The sequence below is a fragment of the Aythya marila genome (assembly GCF_965140915.1).
Source record: "Aythya marila genome assembly, chromosome: 3".
Classification (NCBI taxonomy): domain Eukaryota; kingdom Metazoa; phylum Chordata; class Aves; order Anseriformes; family Anatidae; genus Aythya; species Aythya marila.
In genome coordinates, this window is record NC_139044.1 from 37,728,791 (window position 1) to 37,750,656 (window position 21,866).

General features: G+C 37.0%; 1 protein-coding gene across 1 annotated transcript in view; it reads right to left on the bottom strand.

Moving 5' to 3' along the window:
* Positions 1-21,866, bottom strand: part of PRKCE (protein kinase C epsilon) — a 296,885-nt gene that overhangs the window by 189,026 nt on the left and 85,993 nt on the right. The window contains exon 2 of the mRNA XM_082756305.1: positions 5,843-5,906. Within this exon, the coding sequence (XP_082612431.1) occupies positions 5,843-5,906 (64 nt within the window). The remainder of the gene's footprint in view (positions 1-5,842; positions 5,907-21,866) is intronic.

The window sequence follows — 21,866 nt, forward strand, 5'->3', positions numbered from 1 at the left end:
AGCCAATAATTCCAAAGAAAGAAGAAGTCTACAATGACAAATGCAGCAAGGAGGTCACAAGCTTTTAAATATAGCAGCATCTGTCTTTCAGTCTATATAAAACTGAGTTTGTTGAAAATGTTTTTAATCATTCGTCAGGCAATTTACCTCTTACCCATTTGACGGCCATCTGCTATCCCAGTTTATAAATTGAATCGTTGTGTCATCGCATTACTTGTGTTTTAAATGTTCAGACTGCCTTTGGACCTCAATCAGCTAGCTCTTGAATATTTCTGAAATCATTCAGAGACTTTCACTCACAAAATTTTATAAGCACTAAAATAGACATAAAAACTGCTGCCAAAGCATGTCAATAAAACAGTCAATGAGTGCACTTCAGCCTAGAAGTAATACCTATGGTACAGCAACAATGAATTAGTATAAAATATCAATATGACCTTGGATGCGGATCAGCAATGAGGAAACAAACAAGACAGCATGTTTTATAAAAGTCTCCTATTCATCCAAAGACTGATAAGCAGTCACACTCTTATCCATAGCTCTGTCAGAAGCTGAAAATATGAGACTAAAAACCCATACAATCATTACATCCGGTTTGTGAAGTAACAGAGAGTATCTACGATAAACCTTTCCAAAGAAACTTACTTCTAAACACTGATCTACTATAAATGTCTTTCTTATACCTATAGATATAGGTATTCTATATAACTGTAACTAAAGCAAAGTTTTAACAGATGTTTGTTTAATAGCAGAATTGACTGATTTCTTGCTTTGCAAATCTGACAAAATATCCTGGCAGAGTTATTAGAATTGCTTATTCTTTCTTAAAGATCCTGTGTGCTTGCATATGGCAGAGTACATGGTTCAGTGAAAATTCCAACTAACACTACTGCATGCTGAGTCAGGCCTATAAGAGCGACATTTCTTTCTATTTGACCAAAATGTTTTCTTTTTGAAATATCCCTTAAAGTTCTGAGTGGGCAGTTATTTGTCAACGTTTTAAAAATCCAATACAGGTATTAAAATTGTAACCAAATATTTGTGTAAAAGGGACTTTACTAATTAACTGTTGCAGTTATTTTAACCTGTGAATGGATACCTTACTGTGTATCTATATTTGGGAAGTTTCCACTGACACAGCTGTTTGCATTCATGGGAAACGAATGCATATTTACTCTGAATGCGCACAGCCCTTTTAAATGAAATAAATTTCTAAAAGGTAAATAACCCTGCACATCAATTTTGGCATAGAGAGTGTAAAGAGTCGAACCACAAATGTTATGGAAATACAGGTCATATAGTTTAAAAAAAATATATTTATAATTTCTCCATTTAAGTGCTGTTTTCTCTCGCTCTTCTTCCTATATCCACATCAGCATAATGTGCTGAATGTTTTGGAGAACTCAGACTGAAAACATAGTATAGTGATGTTTGAATTTTCACAGAAAAATTTAAATCCTAACTTTTGAGGACATCACCTTCTGCATGATAAACAGTTAATTTAGCATTTTATTTTCTGTATGTGGGCCAGACAGTTCCTACTATGGAATTTACAAAAGATTGCTAAAATAAATAGTTACTCACCCTCCCTCTCAGTGCAGAACAAACATTCCAAAGCTATAAGCGGGCTACAAAACAGCCTTAGTTTAAAAAAAAAGTGATGATAAAAACATTTCTGTTGGGCTTGGTTTTGTAAAGGCTTTTTATGTAGTTTGCTTTCCATTTCTTAGTATTTCTTCTTTTCAACGTTTTTCTGCTTGAAAGACTAGAATTGAATGGGAGCAAGTTCTAGAAAATGATGTTTTCAGAACAAATCCAAATACTTTGAGATCTGAGCAATCCATTGTGAGAGCTGTCATTGCTGCAAGATATCCAGTGGAGAGCAGTCTAAAGCACCGGGCTTTCAAGGTTGCCCACTCACAAGTGTAGCATAACTGCTGCAGTACAGCTCCTTCTTTAGGCATCTTCTAAAAGTAATTTCACAATATAGGAAAAGGCAAGAGAAGCTGACACACCTCTATAAACTCCTGTGGATTTGTAGCTTGTCTTCAGAATGGGAGAAAAACTACAAGCAGCAAAGCCAAGAACTCAGCCCTTCTTTCTGTGGTTCCAGATAAAAATTCCTTTCAGATGCCAATACTGGTATCTAATAGTGGCTCTCGGGAAGTCTGGCAATATGACAAGGCAAGGCAGAAGTACTCTTTACCTCCCTTCATATTGTCATATTTTCACCTTTTTTAGTACACCTATGCCACACAAGCGATGGAGGTCCGTGAATGTTCCATTAGAGAGATGGGAAGGACAAGTTGTGTACTTTTGTCAAGGAAGTCAGATTATAACAATGAACTGTTTTTATTGTTTTGCCAGACCAATGCAAGTAGTGCAGAGGGATAAACAATCTGGCAGCTGCAACTAAGGGACAATTTAATTTTAAGAGACACATGCTAACAATGTCTTATATTGATATTAATTAAAAGCTTAGTAAAACTGTTGAGAATATACTACTAACATACAGTTTCTTCTTTATCCATCATTTAGGATCTTATACATAAGCTTTTAATTTATATAATGATTTATTCAAGTAGGCACTCACTTGCAGAATTGGGATTTTGCTTCTCAGAAGCAATTTAATAGCAAAGTTTTCTGCCCACATTAATAGATTCAACTAATTAAGTCAATTTTACCAAAACAGAATTTGGATATCTATCTTAAAAATCTTTTAGAGGTGCCAAATTACTGAAGCTATGTTATTGATTGCTGGTAATCAGAAACTTGCATATATCACATGAAACAAGACCAATTTCAGTACACAGAATTACAAGACAGTACTGGTTTACAAGAATACCCCACATTTCCATGGATGATATATTTAATTGCCCATTCTGTGAACTTAAAAAAAAAAAAGACACGCATCATGATTTTTTCCTCCAATTTAAAATGTTACTACAGCTGTTTTTATTTTCCTAAATTGACATTTACCCTCCCAAGAATCACTAGTGAAACAGTGATAGTAACAGGACTTAAGAGACTCAACAGGCACCTTCTGAGAATGCACAACTGTTTTATCCTACCATACAAGTTAACATTTCCAAAACCAGGCAAGGCAGGGTTCCTAAACACACTGATAGGACCAGGTTCCATTTAAAGAAGTAGTTAAGACTCTAAGCACTCAGAAAGAGGCCTAGCAGGATTCACAAATATAATTAGGGTGCATAATTCCCACTTGAAGCTGAGTACTGTGCACCTTCTCATTACATCATTTACAATCTTTTATAAGTCCCATTAGGCACATTTCTGATTTGCTTGGTACTCTTATGTGTTTGGGTGACAGCCTGCATGTACTTCCTAGAGCTTCCTGTTTAATTAGCAGTGGTGAAAGTCCCTAACTGTGGGTTTGTAAAATGTAGATAGGTTTAGATGTAGATCCAGACATCATTACACCTGCCCATTATCTTTCTCTGTTGGAAAACCTAACTTCAGAGGGAATTCTGCCTGAATAGACTGAAGCAACAAGCTTTTGGTTACCAAGTTTTGAAGACCATTGCCAAGAAGTTCTAAAATTTAAAATAAAACATTGCTTATTTTTTATTAAGAAAACAAACAAACAAGAAAAAAACACTCATGGTTTTATGTCAGAATTCACACAGCATGAAGAAAATGCTATATACTCAGTTACCATTTACAATGTTGACTGGAATTCAAAACCAGGACCCTGGTTAACAAATTGGGTCAAGAGCAGCAAACACCTGAAACAACCCTAGCTACTCAAAAGTCACGCATTTGAGTCTAACCTTAATTCTAGGCTTCTTTTATATTCAGCAAACACAGATCAACTAAAATGAACTGCCCCACTGAAATGCATAAAATACATATCAGATGCATTCTCTTTACGTAAATATTTATATATGTATACAGAGAGATCAGGTGAAATACACGTTTTTGAAACAAATAGAGTAGGTTAGTTTCAGTGTGGGTGTTTTCTCCCTGCAAAAGGATGCATACAGTGGTTATGTTAAATTAGTCATTCTACTTTAAGACAGCTTAGGCAAGAGGAGTCTCTTCCAAAGTTCGCTAGGCCTCAGCCCTAGTAAATTGGTCTAAAAATAGAATTTCATAGTGCTGCTAACAAAACACCATAAAACAAGTTTATGGACTGTTGTACAAAATTGGTCCAATTTCCCTTGTGAGGAAAACCATAGCTTTCCCAGAGAATTTTGCAATGCTTTTACACAAAGCTTTTCCATGGTTACTTATTTGATAGGAAAGCTCTAAAAGTACTACTTCATTTTGTAAGCAAAACAACTTCTCTAGGGTACAACCAAATTCACCCTAACTGAAGTCTCTGTCTTCACATAAGAACACATTTCATAAGCTGTTTTCCTCAGAGGTCTGTTTACACATGGATTCTCCTGTTCTTACGCTCCCCTTCTACAGTAATACAGTGGCACAAACTATAGTTCTGCAAATTTGTTTCAAAGCACTGCTAAATTGTCACAGGGTAAAACACCAAATAACATAGGTGACATTACCATAGACTTTTTCCTCCTGTATAAAAGGTTACAGAGTGTTAAAGAACTTTTGAAGAACAACTAAACACCATCTTCCTGTCCTTTGACAGTCCAGCTCATCTGAACACATCTTGCAATGCAGTAGTAATGCTATACTCGCCTGGGTATCAACCAGCTATAAATGGAAGCTTGGAAGAACATCTGCTTGCCAACACATCTTAAAAACCAATACTGTCAACCACATTTTAGTTGTACCATTGACATGAGAATTAGCAAGATATGTAGAAACTGCTGTTAAAGCAACGGCTACTACTTCAATATGTAGCAAGAAAAAAAGGCAAAGCATGTTTTATGTGGGTACACAGCTAGAAGACGAAGTCTAAATATTGGTTTGCTTTGTTTTTAAACATCAAGATGTAGTTCAGTATGTGTTTTTGCAAGTTACTGTTAATAATTGGTCAGAGCACAGCAATTCATTACAAAGAACACAAATATAAAACACATTCTTCCACTGTTTCTTAACTGTGCTGGGCAAAATAATTTCATTTCATACCATTTTCTATTTCAGCTCCTGTCAGGGGTTGCATGAAACTTCTTTATGTACTCTGAATGAAAGATAACCTTGTTTAGCTGAGCTCTGTAAGCTACCGGGGAAAACGGATCAGAAGACATCACTTAAAACAATCAAACCCAAATGAGCCATCCTCATTTCAGCAGGTTCAGCTGTCATTGAGAGCAGAATCAATAAACACAACAGAATTGTTTCTTTATAAACTCTCTTATTCCTGCCATATACCACCTGACTCCTATCCCAATTAAACAGCAGAAAAATATCTTAAGTTAATTTCTTCATTTTTTTCCCCAACATTTATCTGTCATAACAATGGAAACACCTGTTATTGTTACAATGTTGTGCTCATTACTTGAAAAAGAAAACATTTATTGGAAAAATAACAAATATTAGTATTTATGAAAGCAAATAAACTCTTTTTTCCCCTCTTTGACATCTCATCATTTCTACCTACATAATTAGCTAACATTCTTCCAAAAATAAGAATTTGGAAGTTTCTTTTAGAAATTAATGATTCTAAACCCCTCTTCATTTGATTACTTTCCTTTTAGTCAGCATTGTTATCACTGGTGATTAACAGGTTAAGATGAACTGCAAATGCTCACTGACTCACAAGGATATACATCAAAATGTACTCACTTTAACTTGAGATTGTACAGATTACGAGGGCATTGGTACAGCACCTTCACTAATACTTCTGTTGTAAATGCCCTTAAAGATTCCATTCATGAAAGAATAAGAAAAAAATATTTAAAGTCCCTACCTTCACCTGATGATCCTGAAAGGTCTATGATGACATACACTCTCCCTTCTGGCTCCAAGTCAATCTGCAATCAAGAAGAGAATTAAAAGAAAACTTAGAATGGCTCCCAAAGCAAGTGATTGCACATGCAAGGAAACCCAAAGTTTCCAAAACTTGTGAAGCCAAATTATAGGCAGAACACGGGCCAGTCTATAGTTCACTGCTAACACAGTCTCCTTTTGCAAAGAGGTGTTGAGGCACCTTCCACCTCCCTGAAGTGAAAAAGAAACGTGTACCTTTAGCACTGGGAAAGCTTGAATGCAGTGAATTTTACAAATCAAATATTTAAAACACTGTTCTTGGAAATAGTGGTTTTTGTATGGCAGCAGTCAAGGAACAAAGTTAAATAGCAGTATCAAGTAACTTTTTGACTGTAATTTATACTGAGCCCAGCTATGCAAATGTGAAAAACAACACTGTAACCTATTCAGATCCCAGCAAGCCAGATTAGCTCTGGTGGCAGAATAGGGGAAAAAATCAACACACAGCTCGTATAGTGGGTTAACACGTGTTTATAATACTCCCTTTGTATCCCCAGTGGGAGAAAGAAATACGTGCTTTATCCTTTTTCTCTGAAATACAAAATTAATTTATTTCTGCAATGGTAGACTTTAAGGAGTCTGCTTTTGTAGAGATCACTTTTGGCATGAAATTCGGGTTCTCAGTATCAAGCTGCTGTATTTAAATGCTTATTTGTATAGCCTGCAAAAACTTCAGGTACTGCATTGATCTCATTACAAATCGTTCTGTATTTTACCACATATTTACCACATCACCAACACTAATTACTGCTCGATTTCTGTATATTCTGGGTGCCCCACACATTACAGATAATTTTTGTAGTCATTTTTCTCTCAAAAAATAAACTAAAATTAAACTAAAACACTTAGTTTTAGCTTTTAATGTCACACTGCAGTTGTCACATAATTTCATAGGCTGCAAGTGAAGCCAACATGGTGTTCATTAATGCTGTATTTTCATTCCATTTTGGTAAGTAAAACACATAAATCTGCAAACCTGAAGTTATGGCACCTCAGTCATGAGGGACCTCACCCGCTAGGGTCCATTCCATGTCCCACCACCCCAAAAAGGTGCAGGGCACCAAGGCAGCCCCAGCCTGGGCCTGGCTCAGTGTGTCCCATGGCAGGGCAGGGCAGGGCTGTGGGGACCTGGAGCCCAGCCCTGCTACAGCCCCTCAGGGGCAGAGCCCTGGATTGATGTAGGGACCTAGGCAGAGGGTGGGAGCCTCCTAAGCCCACGCAGCAGCGCTTAGGGCTTGCAGCCAGAAGTAGGCTTCCTGCGCCCTCACCTCACCGCACCGCACCTCCTCCTACTCCATGCCACAGGGGAAAGTGGGCCTCGTTTCACTAACCCCAGCCTTTGGCGGACACAAACTATACTCAGCTGCCTCTGAAGTCAGTCACAAGTGACCTTAGGGCATGGCTTTAGACTGGAGTAAGATGGCAATCTGGAGATCACTAATTGACATTAATAACTTGGGAGACCACTTGGTTCATCTTTGCAAGTTAGCAAGTAAATGAACATGCAAAACAGAGCTTCGCTAACACATAAGATATACTTTGATCTTTTTGACAACTACAACTTGAATTTAACTATTAATGATAATTCAGAAGCTTCATAACTAAACAACATATTACATCACACAGGTGAGGATGTCACACATTTCTTCATGACACGAAAGCAGAACTTGCCGATTAAGTCAGGTGAAATGGTAATCTCAGGATTGTTTTGCCAAGAACTGGACAGTTTTCTTCATAAAAGAGATTCTCCAAAAGGACCATCAAAACTTGAGCCTGCAGGCAGCATTTGGAGTAAACTGTAGTTGAACTCTGTCCACATAGGGTGTAACAGAGACCCAAGCTCAGCGCTCTCCTGCCAATCTGCTCAGCCAGCGTGCCCAGTGTCTCGCTGCACTGTGGTAGAAGGAAGGAACGAGATACCAAGATGTCCGGTCTGCACCAGGCTTTGTCTGCCTGCATTCAGCAGGTAGCTTCATGGGGCTACATTTTTTGTCACTGTCCTTCTGCTTCCACCTTTCCCTCATCACCCGGGAGGACCTTTACAGCAGAGGTTCTCTGCTGTTTCCCTCTCCTGGGCCACAGCTGTTGAATCCATCAGGGTAACATATGCTCCTCCTTCCACAAGCCAGCTTTTCACAAAAATCCTTCTGTGACTTTTAAGAAAGAGACGGTAGACAAATTCACAGGTCTGATGTCACCAGACCCACGGATTAAGAAAATGATCTCAGCAGCTGTATTTTAAATAGACAAGGCAGGAAATTGGTGTTAGCAAGGCCAGGGGTTACTCAGAGGAGAGGAAAATGAAAGCGTGGTTGAGTGTTTTTTCCATAAATAAAGGACTCAATATTGAGTAAAGACATTTTTAACAATTTCTGAACTGGCAGCATGAGGGGCGGGAGGGGGTGCTTTTTGTTTTAAATAAAGCTACTGATCTTGAAATACTGCTCCTCTCCCGTAGCAATTTTTAGACACAAAATGTTAGATCAGATGCACAGGTGGATGGATAGACTTTGATGTCTATGTTGAGGGCGGCTTTTGAAAAACTGCTATAGTACTCAACAGATGGCTGTATTAAAGAGGCATGCTTAATGCTCTGTTTCTTTCAGCATTATATACTGTTTAGTTAAGCTTTCAGTAAAGTACTTGATGCAGTTAAAATCCCACTGTGTGCGCACACATGCACAACCCCGACACCATCCCTGCAGAAGAATCATGCATCTGGAGGAGCTGATGACCACTATCACAGTCTGCCTTTTGCTCATTTATTAAGTACAAACAGCGTTATGAACAACCCAGGAAAGACTGGAGCACTGAATGTAAGTTTTCATTATCCATCAAGTGGACTGTTTTCGTATACAATTTATTAAAAATGATGCCTAATGATTTGATTCAGATTTTTTGCTGATGTTCTGAGCTGAACAAGTTATTTATAAACAAGGGATTCTCTTTTACAAAGATTTCCCAGTCTTAATATGCTGTAACACCAATGAGAACGAAATAGACACATTCTTATTTTTTTAGATTTATAAAATACCCCCATTTCATTTCAGTAAGCACCTATGCTGACGGTTGCATCAGCCACATGAATCAGTACTTTTGCCAGGAACTGGCAGCTTAGTTGCCTCAGCTGACCTTACATATGAAAGATCCCTCCCCACTCCCTCCACCCTCCCCCAAGAAGCATAATCCCCCAAACTGATAGAAAACCTTATGGTCACAGGTCTTTCATGTATCAAAGCCAGAATGGAATGAAAAGGATTGATTCAATTCTAATTTTGCATAGAACATTTATAAGTGAATGTCTAGAAACAGTGGTATAAATACCTTAGAAACATTCAGGCTAGTAGAATAAAAGCCATGTGCATTTTCTTTCAATCTATACATAAAACTACACTTAGAAGAAAGTGGAGACTATGCAATGTCATTATACAAGTAAGCATAAAAGAAGAACAGCACAATCTAAAGTTTTTTTTTTTTTTTTTTTTTTTTTTTAACTGGTAGTTTTTGTACTGGTAGTGCAATTACTAGTACTCCTGTACTAGTACAGGAGTTTTTAAACCATTATTCTATTGTTTTAGAAAAGCATTGCTTCTAAAAGAATTTTTCACCAAATGTTCAGAAAGATACCACATGTGAAATGCCCTTAGACATATGTAAGACTGGTCAAATCCAGCTGGATATAAAAAGACATACCTGAATGCAACGAAAATAGTCTGATCACAGCAGTTCTTAAGTACATTTATACATGCAGAGAGATGCTATGAGAAGATGTCTAAAAAGATACAATTGTTCAAAAGGACAACAGGGAACAAGGCAAGATGCAAACTAGAATGAGATCAAGGAGCTGATATAAAAAGAGCTTTGCTGTAGCCATTGCAAAATATGTTCCTTGCACATACAGACCACACTCTCCACATGCAACAAAAGATGTAACAACCATCATTGAACAAAATGTTTGATAACTGAAGTGTTTTATCTTGGTACTGGTCTATGCTATTGTTGTGGTACTTACTAAAATACAGCGTTTTAGTAGGTACAAGTAAGATTAATTTTGAAGGCACTTTAAACAACTTCTATATGGTTAAAATAATCCTTATGTGGTAGTGTATTGAGATTGGTACAATGATTGCTGGAAAATAGCACAGAGCTTGAAAAACTCCAGGCCTGAATAAAGCATATTAGTAGTCTGTTTCAGGGAACAAAAGGCAACCATCCATAAAACCAGACATACTTTCAGAGGAAAAAACCCATGCTGAAGCCATGGCCAACTTTCAGCATATTGAAGGCATTTATATAGTTTCACAGTCATTAATGGATTTTATTTTCAACACCCTTCTGAGACATTTCCCCATCTGTAAAATGAGATACTCCCAAAGGCACAAGCTAGACTGAATGACTTGCCAGAAAGTCAAACAAGAAGCCTATGGTTAAACAAGAACTGAACTCTGGTCTCTGGAGGCCCAGACTACCCACTAGACCGTTTGTCCTATTCCTCACTTAAGCTTCACTTTGTCAAGCTATACACATCCTGCCTTCCTGCAATATCAGTCAGAGCCATCTAAGCGCTACTTTTTTAAAACAACTTTAATGGGTACATATCTAGGAGGCAATTTCCTTTTTCTTCCATTCAGTTAATACTCATCAGTAAAAACAATCTCAAACAAGAAATTGCTGAAATATTTCTCTTCAGCATTTCCAAAGCATCACAATTCTCAGGCAACTTTGAAGTAATGCTAAATTTAATCAAACTATGCAGAAGATTATGAAAATACTTCTTCAGCTTTTCCTCAAGGTTTGCCTTCTGCAAGCTTTTACTTCCTAAATGCTTTTCTGAAAAAAAATGAAGTTCTAAGCTCTTCCATAAGCTCACTGCTTTCCTCCCCCTAGGTACACACTATAATTTCCAACCCCTAAAAGATATCAATCTTTGGCAGGATGTTCTTAGTCTAAGATTTTGCTGAGGAAACCACACACACACTCTAATCTTAGAGGGATAAGGAAGATGAGAATATGCTATGCTATTATTTGGGTTGTGCTGATACTTCTTATTTGCACATGAAGATTTTGCATTCTTGACCACTCTAAAGCTTAAATATTTCCATCAAAACTTGAGGATGCTTGTTTTTATTCTAGCTGGTAGCACCAGCACAGAGATTTTTTGTGTCTCGTGGAGCTAACCAAGACCTGTTGTAAACAAGTGATAAACCACTATCTTCAGTGGCTCAGTGCCACATTATCACAGGTTTTCATTTGACCATAACAACAACACAAGAAAGTCATTTAAGATTAAGTGCATTGTACTTATTTAAATGCTAACTTGTCTCTTGAGAGAAATCTAAGGATTGTCATTGACATAAATTGGAATAAACAATAACTAGACAAATGCATTTTCCATAAGCGAACTTCCTAACAGTACAAAGGTTGAGGAAGTTTTACTCTGATGTTCCCTAGCTAGACAGAATGCAAAAATACAGCAAAAAACCTTGAGTCACAAAGCTGTTCAGGATTTTGGCAACACTAAAAAAAAAAAAAAAAAAAAAAAGGACTGTATAAGCAACAGAAACAGAAAGAATTAAGTCATAAAACCTGCTTTGCACCTCTTGTTGTGATGTTCTAGGATTATCCGATATTTGGATAGCTTAAATCATAAACCTCCAAGCACATGATCTGTCACTGCAGATGGTTATTTGAGTCATGTAGGACTTTAAAAGTCAGTATGCATTAACCCATACTGAGCATAGCATAACACTGGAAAGTTTTCTCTTTGAACAACTTCTCTGAGAGAAAGGAAGAAATTAGTTTAAAGAACTAACATTGCAGAGGCTGGGGGGGGGGGGGGGGGGTTGTCTGCTTGTTTTGAGGGGCATTTACTTCTCCAATTTCTATTGCATATTATTTCCATAAAGACTGTATTTTAAAAAAATCAGAACAGTTGTAACCTAGTAGAAAATGATTGGAAACAGAATCTGTGCTCATCTTCTGTTCCTTACCTACATTTTTTTTCCTGCTTCAATTTAAATAGCTATTCCAGTACCTATTTTAACTTATTTACTAGAAAATAAAACATTAATAGTGACAAATTGCAATATATTCAAAGCAGACTAAGCCATTTAAAAGCTTTCAAAAACACCATCATTATTAGAACAAAAGCAATCTCCTGACAGAAACAACAGGCTAGAGGTAATATTAAACTTGTAAACTTCCCCTAGCCTGCGCACCTGAATCCCTAGCAAGCTCACCTAAAACTGATAGCTTTGTAATAGGCTCTGGTGGGTCAGGAAAACAGCATAGAAAATTTTATTTTCAGACCCAACACAACAATATAATTGAAAATTAACAGAATTCACAAGATTCATGATTAATTACATGAGATAAACTTGACTTGTAAAGAAATTGCCTGAAAACACCAGTAATATGATGAGCAAACTTTCCTAGAATCTGTTTACCTTTATTTTTTTCTTCCTCCACAGACTCTTGCTCTTCTGGCCAAATAAATCAGAAATCGGGTCTCTCTGAGAGCCAGTGCACTGCCACAAAGTTCAAAAATCTGCCTTTCATTACAAATGTTACATATTTGATTATTATAATTACAGAGAAACTTAACACAGCTTGCCACATTGTAATTGACCACAATGATATACATAAAAGTTAAGACATTTTGGCCACAGGGGATTCTACCATTTATTTACTTATACTCAAAAGTCAACAAAAAGACATCAAAGATCTTGCATGACCTACAGAAAAGATCAAACACTTCCCAGTGCCAGACACATGTACAGACATAATAGAGAACAGAAGCAGACAGGGAATGACAAGATTCAGATAAAATAACCACAGTGTTCAGAAATCAATTCTCAAAGAAGAGTCCTTCCATTACTTACTATCACATACATCAATATTCAATTGCAGCATCCTGAATCACATGTGATACAACTTTGATCTTCCACAACCTATTTATTGTACCTAAGGCTTCCTGGGCGTCAACCGAAGAACATTTTTCAATGAATGGCAGTATACAGATGCATGTGTTTGTGCCCAAGAACACACATCCACACATACAGAAATCACACACTTATTTTGTGTATTGCAAGGAATAACAACTTTTGTGGACCAGTGAATTGGGACTAGGGTGTTCATGGTTCATTTTCTGTTAGAGGCCAGAATGTGAGCTAGGACAGATGGCTTTATTTACAAACAGCAAGATAGCAGAGCAGTACAAATGGCTGCAAAGGCACCAAGCAGCATGACTGCAAAAGCATCACTGCACGAAACCAAGTTTCTGACTCGCTGATCTGAAAGGAGAGAAAGACTATCTTCACTTCCTTGAAAGCTGCAGGTGGTGACAGTGTATGTAAAGCAGCAGGTATCGCTACCCCACCACCTCCAAGAGATCCTCATTTCACCTTTCCTTCATACTGAGATATGGTACAAGAAAACTGTGTCTGTTAACAGTTATATGCCCAAACCAGTTAGGATTTCTAAATACTTGCAATAAGAATTCATGAAATGGAAATAAATCAATGAGACATTTATTTGTGAGTGGAAAGAGAGGTCAATAACCTTAAGAGAGCTGACTGCCTACACTAACCATTCAGGGCATTCTGCAAGCAAGCAGGTCAACTGATAGCCAAACCAGCTAAGTGTTCCACGCATGTGAGTGTGCTGCTTTGTTGGTTTAATTTAAACCAATACAGTTACTCCGAGTGTGTAAATGACTCCAGTTGATATTGCTCATTCCCCTACCTTCAAGCTACACACTAGAAATGGAGGTTGCATTATTTCAGTAGTAGTAATAAAGTACAAAGAAGCAATACAGGCCCAGAGCTAACGTAAAGTAGGTTGAGCAAGAGCTGAGTTTGGCGAAAGGATGCTCAACTAGACTTTGAGCAAACAGACAGTAAAACCAACAACAGAAGTCTGCATAAAGCCTTTCACTGGAAGCATCTGCTAAATGTATTTCAATAATTAAAAAAAAAAAAAAAAAAAAAAGCAAAAACCAACAACAATCACTTTTCCCAGCAGATGGTTATTCGATTTAAGGATAAAGGAACTGCATCGTGTGGTAATATCTGACCTGTAATTTCATCACAATGCTTTTCAAAATCTGTTAGCGCACTGTGGCTAGTGTGGCAGCACTCTCCAGCCTGTAGTCTGTAGGGAAATAATTAGCCAACACAAAATATTTAAAAACATCTCCTACTTGGCTCATGAACATATTTTAAAATGTCACACTACAGAACTGCAACCAAAAGGGAGAGGGTTACCTACATGTGTAGGAATAAACCCCTGAATTTCTACAATAGAGAATCAGGGATGTAGGTAGATCACAGCTGATTACTACAGGTTAAAAATTGGTAAACACTGTTAAGAAATTGTTTTGTTACAGTACAATTTCAGGTGACCACTTGTTATACATACAAGCTAAACTCAGAGCTAGCACCTTTGCTCAGTCTCAGGAATCACCCAAAAACGATGGTTTAATCACACAGATATTTGATATTTCTCCTGAATTTCACTATTTTCTTTGAGTAGATGCATTTGCAACACTTTGAATAGCCATCATGAAGTAGGTATCAGCGTAATACTAAGTACATGGTAAGGAGAGGACTTAGGGATTGACCGGCACTTTTCCTGGTCATATACAACAATTTGGGTGCTCTGCACACCTTTTTCCTGTACAGTCCATTTAGTGTGTGAAGTCTCACACATTAACATATCAAAGCAACACTACCTGTTTCCTGTAAAACATATTTTTCTTCTCTTTATGGTCAAAACACTTTCCTGCACTCTTCTCCTAGGTATACTATGGTAAGCTTTGACAGTATACAGCACAAAACATGCACACAGCATTATTGTATAAAGAATAAAAGAAATAACTGTACTAATTTTTATACCCTAGAATTCAGGAATATTAACAGCTGGAAGATCTAAAGTAGTATAAATTCAAATCCTTCCTACATGAGGTAGCGTAACATCCAAAGGCAGGATATAAATAAACGCGAGGAAATTGTGATATTTAAATGAGGTGAAGTTCCTCTTCATTTTCTCACCTGTTAATCCTATTCTAGTCCTATGGTTTAAAAAAAAAATAAAAAAATCTGGAACTTGCCTTCTAACCAACAACAACTGTAATTGCTTTGTTCCAGCCAGAGAGCAACAATACTTGCATATATAAAAATAAACTAAACCAACTACTGTTTATGAGTTTGAGCTCAGTTCAGCTCCCTGGGAAGAAAGGAGAAAAGCCTTTCTTATCTGAAAGGCAACCACATTAAGTGTTCTCTCTACGTGTACTCACGATAGAAATTAATCCTCCATTAGGAAGGAAGCTGCCTGATCCAGTGTGCTGCAAACGGACAAAGTGTACTCTCACGCTCGCTGGAACTTCCAAGTAGCTTGTTGATGATGTTCAACACCAACATCAGCTGCAAGCCAGAGTTCATCAGCACAGAGAAGAAAAATTCTGATTGGTAAATTCTTACTACTCTGCTTTGCCAATTTGATCTAGACGTGAATGAGATTTTCACCTCTCCTAGCGAAAGTGGCTGAAAATACAGAATATGCAGTTATGATAGGCCTGGAGATGTGCCCAGAAGTATCTTCAATCTCAGTAACCGGCTATGAATTACTGGGCTCTTTCCCCCATGTTTCCAGAAAATGAACGTTTTATTTTTAGGAAATATCCCTATAAACTATGAAGATTTGCTTGAAAGTTCTCCAGCATCCCAGCCACTCCTCTTTCTGTGGGAAACTGGTAATTTAATGCTACAAAATCCCTGTTTTACTTCACAATCAGTTGAAGTGTACCCTGTTTGAAATTTTGGCTGAAAACCAACCTGCCCAAGCACTGCTGAACACCAGAGAGGCTTTTAAGCATACACAGCATATTGACTGCTTTCAGTCGTTGTTACAAGTCTTGCCTTCCCATCCTGGCCAAAAGAGAAGGCCACCAGCCTAACACAGAGACTGAAATAGCTTCAGTTAAAAAAGAGAAGTGAATGAGAGGAACAAAGGACCATGGACAGAGAGACAATCATGGGAATGTACAGAACCAAAAACGCTATGTACAGCCCAGAGGTGACATGAAGCCGGTCACAACCAAAGCAAGAAGAAGTAAAATAATAAGTCAAAAAGAAAGCTATGATAAAATTACTCTAAAAATGCTAAATTTTATTTTGCAAAGAGATACATTACCTCTTTTAATATCATTCTTAAATGTTAGAATGCTTCTTGTCACTATTTCAGTTGTCCTGCCATGTTAAAAGACCTTTGTTTTCCCCTAATACAAGGAATAAGCTTTTAAAAAGTAATTAAAAAAACTTAAGAACAGTTTTAAAATCAAGACACCAAAAATGTGATAACTTTAGGGTTTTCTTTTTATTATTTCATGGAATTACAAGCTTGTTTTTTTTTGTTTTTTTTTTTAGTAAGATGTTTCAGGGTAAACATCTTTTTTTTTTTTTTTTTTTTTTTAAATTCATTAAGAGATAGCAGAAATGACACAAAAATACTTATTTTCCAGTTTTGGTTTGTTTTGCTTTTTTAAATTCTTTTTTTCAGCAAGCTTTAAGATGAAAGCACGAATACACAGGCTTCAAGAATAAACACTCATTTGTTGGGTTAAAGATGGAAGGAAAAAGTATGTTCTACACAAATATTCTCTATGTCCTTTCACATATGTATCTGTAACCTTAGCTGCTTTACAGCAAACATGAACATTACAATAAACAAACATTAAATGATATACAAACCACAATAGTAAAACAGAATTGGCATCAAGTATTTAAACAAAAGTATCCTTCCTGGAAATAGCTCTATTTAGAGCCTGCCAAGAATTGCGTTGATTCAGAAACTTTGTTCAAGTTATATCAAAAGTTAGGTTTTAAAGAAATTCAAGAGACAAAAGAAGAAAACAGAATTAAGAAAATCAGAGTGACTTGCAAAAGTATCTTTGCTTTGTATGTTTATTTGTTAGTTTAGAATGGAAGATTTCATTCTACCTTCACACTGGGTGACACACACCCAGTGTGCAAGCAATATTTAGAGATTGGCTGCCATGTGGACCCATCGGCCCTTTTTCATGCTTACCACAAATCCAGACCAACACCATGCTTGTAGCCACCAACCTATGCCCCCAGACTTCACTGTCCTCAGCCCTGTCCAGTTTGGGGCCTTTTAAATAAGTCACAGGATGTGGAAAGCGACTGAAAGGAGAAGAAACTTGGTGCTGTTGTCTTTTTAAGGTAGGACAAGCACAATGAGTATGAAAGGGATTAGACTGACCATTAAACTCCATATGACGCTTCTATATAGTAAATATAGTTCATAGCTCCTGCCTACCAGATCTCCAGCCTTGCATAGAGAGTCACAAGCTTTCCAGTGCTGCAAGCAGAAACACTACAAGAACATGGAAGCAGAGCAATTTGTCACTGTTTCAGCCATCGCTGAACACTAAAAGTACAATATACTTATTTCTTTTTAATGGCAGTCACAAAGGATGCCTGGGAACCAGATATGCTTCTCAAGTCTCAGTACCATGTCTAAATAGCAAGAGCATTCTCTTCTTCTAACACAAAAGGTGATTTTAAAAAAACAACTTCTATCAGATAAACATTTTGCCAGCAAAGTGGCAGCTTCAATCACATTACATTATTCAAAATAGGCATGTTCAAAAATTCAATCCCTGAAAAAAAGACAATTTTAAAATGCCGCCCAAACTTCATATTTTTAGTTTCTTGACCAAATTTGGTCAAAAAACCCTCAGGTATTTGACAGAAAATGTACAGTGCTATCTTGTTAGCCTTTTAAAAAAAATGCCTAAATGAACCAGCATTTAAATTTCCAGAAGAAAACATCATTGGAACATTCTCTCTATGGTACTCTTTTTCCCTTTAGAAAGTACTACAATAAGATCTTCAGAGACTTTCTTTTTTTTCTTTTTTTTCTTTTTTTTTTTTTTTTTTTCTTGGTTTAAAAACAGTTTTTGTCCTGCCCTGATTATGTTTTAGCCTCTGTTTAATTACCAGATTAGAAAGATTAATGAAGCTAATTCTGCTAACAAACTGGCTATCCTGAAGACTACAATTATCTGTGATTCACTGGGACTTCCTCTGCAGCCTTTGCCATAACAAACACAGAGCAACTCTGAGACTCCTCCGATGTCAGCTACAAAACGAAGCAGAAAACTGCTTTAGCCCTTGCTACCCGTGTTTAAATCCAAAAAGGAAAACTGAGTAAAGGAAAATTTCGTAGCTTGATACATGCAAGCCGTATTCCATGAGCCAGACACACCAAAAGGTAACAACCTGAATATAGAGACTACAGAAAAGGAAATGGCAAAAATTACCACTGCTAGTATAACCGTTCCTGATGACTTCAATGGCAGAGTAGAGCCCACTAGCCAGGAATGCAATACTAGCAACAGATATGTCTTCTAGTGTATGCTGCATTAATTGGTAATTTTCTTTAGCATTTTTATTTGTGGCAAGGTTTTAAACTAAATCGCCTGTAGAGTTCTCACATATTAGATAAGAGTTTGACACAAAGACTTGAAAGATGCTGGCTAGTCCCTTTCAAAAATCTTAGTCTAGTTCCTAAACCTCTCAGACACCTACACTTTCCAGTACTTCCTGGATCTAGGCCTTCAGAAAAAAAACACAACAAACACCACCCTGACATTTATCCTGCCCCCTATTGTAGTAGTTTGGTCGTTCCTCTTTTAGTCCATGATGGAACAGGAAATGCAGAGTCATATACGAGTAGATGGGATTCCTGGGACTGGAATCAGGACAACTGAAGATCTAAAGGAACAAGAATTCTTCAGATTTACTTCTAGGTGTATAAGAACCATTGAGTTTTGGTAATGGAGGATACAGTTTGCTGCCTACTTATTCTGATATCAAGCCAAATAAAGCAAAGCTAATGTCTTTCACAAAATGCTTTCAGCCTTTTCCGAGAATGTCTCAGGACGAAAGATCTGCTGCATCCTTTGCTAACTGGTTTCATTAATTTATCACTATTAATGTGAAAAGAAATATGTACTTTGCTGTTCATTTTCAGCAATCTGGCTTGCCATCAGTTCTTGTTTTACCCTTGTCAGATTAAAAAGCCCGTTATTTTTATTGGTACTTTACATACCCAAATTAAGCAACCTCCCATTGTTCCTTTTAAATAAACCATACCAGTGAGCTCAGAGTTTCTCCATGGAAAGACTTTTCTCTAAGATTTGAACACGTCTGTGAGCTCTGCTGTTGAACTGCTAGGTTACCCTACGCACTGAACTTCACACTCACCTGCAGCTGTGTATTTCACCTTCCGTTATTTTTATTTAGAGTACAAATTCTAAGAAGCTCAGGCTCTCCCATAACACATTTATGCAATTATACTCTGATCTCTTTACCATTACCTACATTGGAATTTATGAGTTTAAGGTATGCTACCATATTAGTAACTTTATTTGAACTGCTAAATTGACTAGGAGTAATCGGCCTATAATGGATACCTACTGATAAGCTTTTACATACTTCAGTGTCACTGTGCGTATCAGTTTCCAAATGCAATGACCCTTAACACTTGATTTACGGAAAAATCTCCATTTGGGTTTTACAGTATGAGGCTTTGCAATTCAAATTCCACTCAGGAGAGGGCAGAGATATAGCTCACAGCAAGGTAAGTCTATCTGGCCTTCAATGTACTTTTTGTCTCTATTTCTAACAAAACAGTTTTTAAAAACACTGACCACCCATAATCTTTCTATGTGCAACCTACAGAGGAAGGAGGAATAATTTCACAGCTGGGGAAGTGTTACAAAAAAATCTGTCACATGCTGCTTTAGGAATGCATCTACATTTTGGATACCCTTATTTCTTCATGTCTGGCTGGCCTACAATTTCCTTAATTTAAGCACTATCCCACACAGTTTTCAAAAATCTCAGATTTGGAGAGTCCTGTAATCCTTTACTATGGGCCAAAACTTAGTCCTACTAAAGTTTGTTTCAAAACACCCTCTCCAGTCTTGCATGAAAAAACCTGATCTTAAAAGGTTACCTGAAATGGGAACTACAGATTTATATTTTTGGCTAAAATCATTGAAACAGTTCCCAAAGATCTGACCAGAGAAATAGCAGGAGTCCTGCTATTTCTGAGTTACTGCAGAGACATCAAAGACAGAATCGAAAGGAAAGTTACCTTTGCAACATTGGAAGAAAAACTTTTTCGTATTTTATTGTTGTTGTTATTATTATTATTATTTAAAATGCACTGTTTTTCTTCCCCTACTAGAAATAAAGATTAAAATGATTCATGAACAAGTATGACCTTGTTAACCATCAGGGCAAACCCCCTTTAAATAAGGCTCTCTAGGGAATCCTACAGATCTCCAAGATGTCTGTATAACATGTCTGAGTGTGAGTTTTGGACTGTTTTCATTCCTGATTCTCCAACCATAACGGATATGTTGCTCGTGACTCAGTCAAATATGTTGCATTTTAACTTTTCCCAGGAGTCTACAGAGTTTCTCTTTTGGATTGTTTCAGATTTCATTTTCTGCAAAGCAGCTGCTCTTAAAAGGGCTTTCAATTTATCCAACTCCAAAATCAATTCCCCCTCTAGAAATTCAAAATACGTACAGTGTAAATGCTAATTAAGTTGCTAACTATTGAAGATAGTGGGTAGTAGATAGTGGATTCTAAAAAAAAAATAAATAAAATAATAAAAATGTCAGTATTCTCATGATCTGGCTCAAATGGCAGGTTGGTACCTGCCATGGAGATTTGTGAATTCATTCTGGGTAATCTAGTCAATTTTCTTATGTAGTCATTAAAAAAAAGGGGGAGAAAAAGATTGTGCAGCACTGGAACTGTATCTTCAGAATGGAAGGAATACAACTGAATAGCATTTTCCATATACCTGGGGAAATTCTGGAAAAATTATGCAATTTCTACTTTACTGTTAAAGTTTCTTTAAGATCCCAGGTTAACTTGTTTTTTGGCAAACCTAATGAAGAACAGGTGAATTCTGTACCCTGTCTTGCAATTTGTTCTCATTTTCATTTTGGATCATTTAGTAAGAAATTAAGTTGTTTTAACACCATGAACAATCCCAACAATATCTTTGGAACACTGCCAGATACTTTCGAAATAGTTTAATGAAGGTTTCCTCCACTTTACGACACAGCTGAATACTCTCTGCCTAATCTGGCAATGAAGAGCGCTCAATTCCCTGAGAACAGTCAGGAACCTACATGAATCCAAGTAGCTTATATAAAACAGACATACCCTGAAACACCCTACGAGCAGGCAGAAGGCACAACTTGTCAGCCATACTGGACTCTCCTGATACTCATTTCACTTCTCTGCAAATTGTAGCCTTTTATTAAAGGAAGGCAACGACAACTTTACTGGCTCCTGCCATATAAGTACCATAAAGTAAGGGAACTTCTTACTTTGCTTTGCTCTCTTAAACAATATCAAAGGAAGAAACTGGACCTCTCTGACTCAGAGAAGTATGAACTTAAGACTTGACTACTTTAATTGAATTTATTTATTATCTTTTAAATGAGGTAACCTTCCCATGCTCTCCTCAATTTTTCTCATAAAAAACACACTGAAAAATGCAAGCAACATCAAACATGCTAACATTAAAAGCAAGAGAGAGATCAGGTCACCTACTGTACAGGCATGTTACACAGATTTCACAAGCTGTAACAGACATTTTTGCAAGAAAAAAGAATAATGAAATAAAGATAACACATTCAAAGTGAAATTAGCACCACTTTGAGCCATGACACTTTAGCTGCACAACCAACGCTTCTCAAGGATTTTTCAGGTACAAAATTACCTAATGATGAATCAATACTTCATTGAGAATTATTATCACAGCACATGGCTTTGATTTCATAACCATCAAGGAAGGCACATCATAAAAATATCTATATCTATCTATCT